Below are 7,255 nucleotides of genomic sequence, written 5' to 3'. Positions count from 1 at the left end.
GTAAGGTTGCCCGTGACGACACTATTAGGGAAAAGCTCGACCAGTGCGGCCGCGGAGGTGGCGTAGGCTGACAGCACGACTGGGGCAGGGGGCGATGGCGGGGAGCTCATGGAAGGCCCGACAACTGAGCGCAGGAGTAGCAGGGGGAGGCGAGAGGTGTGTGAGATTTTTACTTCGTGCCAGAGTGGTTGAGTAAAACTAAGGAAGGGATAAGAGTCAGAGTATAAATTTTACTTTTTTACGGCGGATTATGGATCTGTTAGGTGCGCGTTAGAGGAGTAAAACCAATTTTTTACTCCTTTAGCGCTGGATAGGGATTCCGTTAGAAATGCCGTTGGGTTAATGTATCGATGCAGGGCTCACATGGCTCTACTCCACCGTAGCCAAAACCGGCAAAGCACGATATTTCTTCAACATAGGTTCACCTCTCCCATCTCATCTCACACAAGCCAGTTGCAGGTAAGAGATCCTGCCCGGTTCCTGCTGATAGCCATCACCTTTCCCATCCCACGCGACACTTAGCAAGTGCTACAGCTACAGATTCTGCCCGGCCGGCTAGCCAGGACTCCTCTCCATCGATCGGTTTCTTCACCTCACACCTCTCCGCAGAGCAGAGCAGAGCAGAGCCGAGCCCAGGAAGAGGCAGGGGTTCGATGAAGCGCATAGTGGGGAGCCCAGGGACATGGAGCGGCATGGCGCTGCGTCTGTCGCAGTGCTTCTTCGCCGCCGCATCTTCCCTCGCCATGTGTTCCGCTTTCGGCTTCTCCAACTACAGCGCCTACTTGTAATTTCATTCTCCCGCAGATGCTTCCTCTGTTCTTTCTTCCCCCTTTGTGTGTTTTCTTGCAAATTCATTTTGGGTCTTTCAAGGTTTTGGTTAAGTTGCGTGAGTTCTTCTCTTTCTTTCAAGAGTAATTTTGGGGAGTTTCATACACAAAAGGCTAGATGGCATCCCCGTCGAATACTATACATTTTCCTTTAGCGTCATGACATGGATTGACTTCTTAACTATATCTGCTAATCAGTCCATCATGTATACACAAGTAGGAGGCCTCGTTTTGGTAAACGTATTTATCCAGTCGGCCACCCACTTCATTAGGTGATTAGGTGATTTCCTAGTTCAAGTTCTAAGTACTAAATATATGGCCTCACCGGTACAAACGAAATGACACTTCATTAGGTGATTTCCTAATTCAAGTTCGAAGAGTGTTTATGTAGTAGTAGAGTTCGTTCCATTACAAATTTCATACCTGTTTGCAGCACTAGAAACTCGACATTGTACATATTTATATTCAGTCGTCGATAGTCTGGAGAGTTTACATGAACTTAAGTATTCTTTTCCCTAACAAGAGTATCCTCTACTAATGTTTTCTGTGAATGACTAGATACAGTACTTGTCTAATATGTGCGCTGCAGCATTTTAGTTTTCCAGTGAATCCTGATTGTCAGTGTCAAATCTCTTGTTGCCGTCCAATATTCAAGTTGAATATTCCCAAAGATTATATGTCACACAGCCCAACTTCTAGGCATGTGCACTTGTTGAGAACTTACACAAGTTAGGAAATATGCAGGTTAGGCTATCCTACCAATTGACCTGTCCCTAGAATCTTTCCGAGTTAACATTCACTTGGCACGATCTAGTCAGGGACCAGTCTGTATCATCCAAAACTCACAACGAAGCCTCGTGTTTCATTCAATACCTACTCCCATGGTAAAAGAATTTATGAGGATTGTGCAAGTTAGGTTCTGTGTCAGCATGTGACATGTCTTGACTGTTGTACGAGTGTGCCGGTGTGCGCCAATGATGTATCTTTTTCATATCAAGTTCATATCATTGTGATTATGAACTGCATAAAGTCTTAAATGTCTTGATTACTCCCACAATTGCTTGGGCAGGAGGTTAAGTTTGTTTTGTTGATATCAACTAACGAGTATATTATGGTCTCTCTTTATTTCAGCTACATGAATCTAGTGTTGATCCTGCAGCTTTTGTGGAGTTTGTACTTGGCTTGTCAGGATATATTTTCTCTGAGGAATAACAGGGATCTTCATGCCCCGGATTTTCTATTGTTCTTTGTTATCATTGATTGGGTAAGTCATGCACTTTATCACTTCTATTGTCCATGCAGCTATGCCTGAATTATCTGAAGGCATGCACTGAAACAACTGAACCCAGTTTTTTTATCAATGCCAATTAGTTCTTACGAAAAATGAAATTCAGGAAAACCGCACCCAGATGTTTTTCGTTTTGCCTTCCTTTATGAGAATATAAGACAGCCTTAAAGAGACTCTTTATCACAGGTGCTCGATCAAACTTTGCCAAAAAATTGTCCATTTGAGCAAGACATTTTAACAACTGTTATGCTTTGCATTACCTTTTGGTTGACCAGCGGTATGTCAGTGATCACATCAATTGTGAACGCATTGCAGGTCCTGGCGATTCTCATGTTCTCGGGATTCTGTGCCTCTGCCAGCGTGACGATTTTCTTCATGAAGGATATGAACTTCTGCGCGGAATACTCGCGGCTGGACTGCATTCAGTTCACGCTTTCGGTCACCCTGGCGTTCTTTACATGGTTGTTGCAAGCTGCGTCTTCTTTCTCCGGGTTCTGGCTGCTGGTTTCGTTCTTCTAGTCATCTCTCTCACATGCGCGCTCATAAGCACCATCACATTGTGCTAACTGTCGGTCAGGAGGGTAAATCAGTTGCAATGTGCTCGGGCACGCAACATTCGTCACTTGTTAGTACATAGATTGTCTGTTTGATAGCTTATATGTAGTTCAGGTGAGGTGGAACAGTTACTATTTAGATGATGCGGGACCATGCATTAATAGGAAGAGTAATATATGGGGATAAGTCGCGATCGACTGTACCTGGAAAATTGCTCTGGTTACTGATCCTGTGACTTGTGACGGGACTGCGCCATGGATTTTATATCTCCTCAACTACAACAAAATGTGTTAAACACATTTTCAGAAGGAATTTCAGTTTAGTCCTTGCTCTGCTCTGTTGTTTCAACCTGGATAGGCTAACAGCAAGCCACACATAACAAGACAGCGGCAATGCATTCATATCGAAGTTCATGATTCAGGATTTTCTTGAGATTCTCAAGAAAAGTATTATGCGTGAGCCGAACCTTGGCTCGACCGCTGTGTCATCTTACGGCACATATTTCCGCTACGTAGAAAATGTGCCAAGTGCAAAATATTAATGTCGGTCAGGCAAAAATTCATTCCCGTGGACAAAAAAGATGCGCCCACACATCCAGAAACAACCGTCGGGCCACGACGATACATAGAATCACCTCAGAAGCAAGCTGATCTTCTTCAATCTTCACGAATCTTCACCTGGAAAGGCATCCACTTCGGCCGGCTTGCACATCTTGGGATCTCCAAGACAAAAGTGTATGACTCTGCAGTTACTATCTGATGTAGTGGTTTAAACCTCTGTTTTTTTTTCCTTTTGCTGTGTCTACCTGCATGATTTGTTGCTCTAGCCCTGTGTGGCATTCATGGCGGCAGTTCTTTGCATCCTTAGTCTGTAATCACTTTATTTTGTTCTGCTGTCATGTCGGAAAAATGGTGGTTTCTTTAACATAAAGAGGAAGCTCATTGTTTCAGAAACAGAACACATCCAGACACATAGCGTCAGCAAAAGCTGGGAGATTGGATCCTAAAGAAAAACGGTATCTTCATAAGAAAATGCTCGGAGAAATGAAAAACTGTCGTGATATTTCCCATCATGAAAATCAAATCTGCTCAATTAAGTCCATAGAAAGAGTAAATATGTTATAACTGTTAACTGAGCACATGAATAAAATAAACAGGTATGGCAAAACCATTATCCATCATCGAGCAACAATATTTTTGGCCAAGTATCTTAATCTTAAGACAAACATAACCATTTGTTTTCCACTCAGCAACCATAGAATAAGTCATTCATCAGGCAATGGAGACTTATGAGCTCTTCCGTGATGCCTTACCCATGAATGCAAGCTCTGCTCAAAATTTTCATGAGAAGTGTTAACTAACGAAAGTAATAGCAAATGTCTTGCCAAATAATTTGCTAAAGCACGATAAGTACACATACCTGGGGCCATGTAACCAACTGTCCTTCGCATACTCACTGAGACCATGGAGTTTTCATCGCCTAGAAGTAACTTTGCAATGCCAAAGTCGGCAACATGCACTGTCATGTCCTCATCGAAGAGCACATTGCTAGGCTTCAGGTCACAGTGTAGAACAACTTCACAGTGATGGTGGTGCAGGTATTCCATCGCTCAGACACGCCAAGCATAATGTATAATCTCTTGATGAACCCTAGTGGCTCCTTATTTTTAGTGTGCAGGTGTGCCTCCAAGCTACCATTGGGCATGTACTGAAGCAGCAATGCTCTGAAATCCAAGTTGGAACAAGTATTCAATATCCGTATCAAGTTACCGAAAAAGGCTTTCGCCCCGCTTTATAAATAAAGCAAACCACCAATCACAAAGTTAACAAAGTCTCACGAACACACCACACACACGCACCCAAGGCCATCGCTGGCACGGTCCAACACAACGATCAACACACAGACAAAAAGACCCAAGTTCCGCTGTGGGCACAGCACAACAAGCCCAGCAAAGCACAAAGCTAGACAACAAAATAATGGCGATGGCGGAGTAGACGACAATCTAGTCTGGCTCGGGGGGGGGGGGGGGGGGGGGGGGGGGAAGCGGAGGAGCCATGCGGAGAGCCATCACGCAAAGCTAGGTGATGATGGAGGTGATGGCGTCTCTCTCCCTGGGGCGGCTAAGCGGCCGCCAAAGCTGCAAGTAACCAGACCATTTGAACAAAGCGTCAGTAGCACGACGAAGAGGGATGCGCTGAATCACAACCTTATTCCTAACAGTCCACAGCGTCCAGGCTAGTACCCCAATGGTCAACCACCTAATGCGGCGCACCGCGGGTGGAATTGCCTAGAGTTCGGCGAAGAGGGTGGGGAAGTTGTTGTGATCCCAGCTACCACCCACTAACTCGCGGAAACAGCTCCATAAGAACTGCGCGAACACGCAGGTGAAGAATATATGATTTGAATCATCTTCCGTCCCACAGAGCGGGCAACGTCCATCACCCGGACCATTACACTTCAGGACCTCGACGCCAGACGGGAGGCGGCCGCGGATCCATTGCCACAGGAAAATCCTAATTTTCAGGGGAAGGCGAATCTCCCAGATGAGGGTGAGTGCTTCATGGCCAGGCGAAGGGGCAATGGCCTGGTACAGGGACTTGGTGGAGAATTGTCCAGACGGCTCTAGACGCCATCTGGAAGTATCATCCTCTGAGGTAAGATCAGGTGCGTGCAATGCAATGCAGTCAAGCATCTCCTCCCAATCGGCCGTTTCAGCCAGACCAAAGGGCCGCCGGAACGCGGGCTGCCCTAAGCCAATAAGGGCTGCCGCGACCGATATGTGAGGGGCCACCGCAATGTTGAATAGGCCTGGAAAGCGGGCCGCAAGGGGAAGGTCGCCAGACCATCTATCGAACCAGAACAAGGTCGCGGTGCCTGATCCGACCTCAATCGAGGTCCCGATTCGGAGGACAGGGAGGAGCTAGATGACGGATTGCTAGAACTGGGACCCCCTAGATCGCTGGCAGAATGCAAGAGGCTGGCCTCCGAGGTATTTCTGCTGAATGATGCGAAGCCACAGGCCACCATCACCGTTGGCAATCCGCCAAAGCCACCGAGTCAGGAGGGCGATGTTCATGCGCTTGGAAGACATGATCCCGAGGCCACCCTGGTCGTGAGGCTTGCAGATTTCAGACCACCTAACCATGTGGTACTTCTGCTTGTCTCCCTCACCGGCCCAAAAGAAACGGCCCTGAACAGTGGCGATCTCGTGATGAAGCGTCTCCGGAAGGCTATAGAAGCTCATGATGAACAAGAGCAGGCTAGCGAGGGATGAGTTGATTAGCACCATATGGGCAACTTTGGATAGCCACCGGCCTTGCCAAGGCTCGATCCGGTGTTGAAGCTTCCCCACCGTGGGGCGCAGGTCAGCCACTGTGAGCCTAGAATCACTAATGGGTATCCCCAGATAGGTCGTGGGAAAGCTCCCAAGCTGGCAGTTAAGCCGATCCGCTATACTCTGGCGTTCGTCTTGGGAGTATCCTAAGACCATCACCTCGCTCTTGTCGAAGTTGATCTTGAGGCCGGACATCTGTTGGAAGCACAGCAGAAGGAACTTGAGGTTTGAGATATCACTCTCCGAGCCTTCCACCATGATGATGGTGTCATCCGCATACTGGAGAAGGGAGATCCCGTGCTCCCCAACCAAATGCGGGACTATCCCCTTAATGTGGCCAGCCGCCTTGGCCTTATCCAAGATGGTGGCCAAGGCGTCAACCACCATGTTGAACAGGAACGGGGAGAAAGGGTCGCCCTGTCGCACCCCACAAAAGGTGGGGAATAAGGGGCCGATTTCCCCATTAATGTTCATCGCAGTCCGGCCTAAGGAAACCATCTGCATCACCCTAGTCACCCACCGATCATCGAAGCCCTTTCGAAGAAGACATTCCCGAAGGAAAGCCCAACTCACCGTGTCATATGCCTTGTGGAAGTCAAGTTTCAGGAAGACAACCTTGAGGTGTTTGGAGTGAACCTCATGGAGTGCTTCATGAAACACCAGGACTCCGTCAAGGATATAACGGCCCTGGATGAAGGCTGACTGATTGGGTGAGTGATCCGGTCGGCAAAAGGGGCCGCCCTAATGGCGTACCCCTTTGCGAGGATGCGAAAGATGACGTTAATCACCGTAATTGGACGGAATTGGCGGATCTCCGATGCCCCCGCTACTTTGGGGATGAGGGTGATTACCCCAAAGTTGAGTCGGGTGAGGTCGATGGACCCGACGAAGAACTCGTCAAAGAGTGCCATTACCTCCGGTTTGATCACCTCCCAGAAGGTCTGGAAGAACTTCACAGGGAGACCATCGGGGCCCGACGCCGAGGATGGGTTCATGCCCTTAATAGCCGCCCAGACTTCCGCCTCGGAAAATGAAGCCGTGAGGGCCTCGTTGTCCGCAGGCGAAACGCACCTGTCGGTCGGCCAAATGTCTTGCGCCAGGGCAAGACCTCCCCGAGGGGAAGCAGAGAATAGGTCTCTGTAAAAGCCATCTACATGGGCCCGGATGTCCTCGGGACTCTAGAGGAGGTGTTCCCCATCCCACAAAAGGGGGATGGAGTTCCGGCGACGGCGGCCGTTCGCAATGGCCTGG

General features: G+C 48.3%; 1 protein-coding gene across 1 annotated transcript; it reads left to right on the top strand.

Annotated features, from left to right (window-relative positions):
- The first annotated feature begins 385 nt into the window (after positions 1-385).
- LOC125506455 (CASP-like protein 5B3) lies at positions 386-2,992 on the top strand. The gene is made up of 3 exons (XM_048671266.1): positions 386-784; positions 1,959-2,091; positions 2,431-2,992. Exons 1-3 carry the CDS (start codon positions 654-656, stop codon positions 2,632-2,634), a joined length of 468 nt encoding a protein of 155 aa, XP_048527223.1. The 5' UTR covers positions 386-653; the 3' UTR covers positions 2,635-2,992.
- The last annotated feature ends 4,263 nt before the right edge of the window (positions 2,993-7,255 follow it).

The sequence above is a fragment of the Triticum urartu genome, chromosome 5, assembly GCF_003073215.2.
Source record: "Triticum urartu cultivar G1812 chromosome 5, Tu2.1, whole genome shotgun sequence".
In the NCBI taxonomy this organism is placed as follows: Eukaryota; Viridiplantae; Streptophyta; class Magnoliopsida; order Poales; family Poaceae; genus Triticum; species Triticum urartu.
The sequence above is the reverse complement of the archived record's forward strand: the minus strand, read 5'-3'. Positions and strand labels throughout refer to the sequence as shown.

Bases quoted from the DNA above. Each gene is read 5' to 3' on its own strand.
- LOC125506455 (XM_048671266.1), top strand. From the start codon at position 654: ATGAAGCGCATAGTGGGGAGCCCAGGGACATGGAGCGGCATGGCGCTG. The intron at 785-1,958 runs GTAATTTCATTC...TCTTTATTTCAG, and splicing joins TCCAACTACAGCGCCTACTT to CTACATGAATCTAGTGTTGA. The intron at 2,092-2,430 runs GTAAGTCATGCA...AACGCATTGCAG, and splicing joins TCTTTGTTATCATTGATTGG to GTCCTGGCGATTCTCATGTT.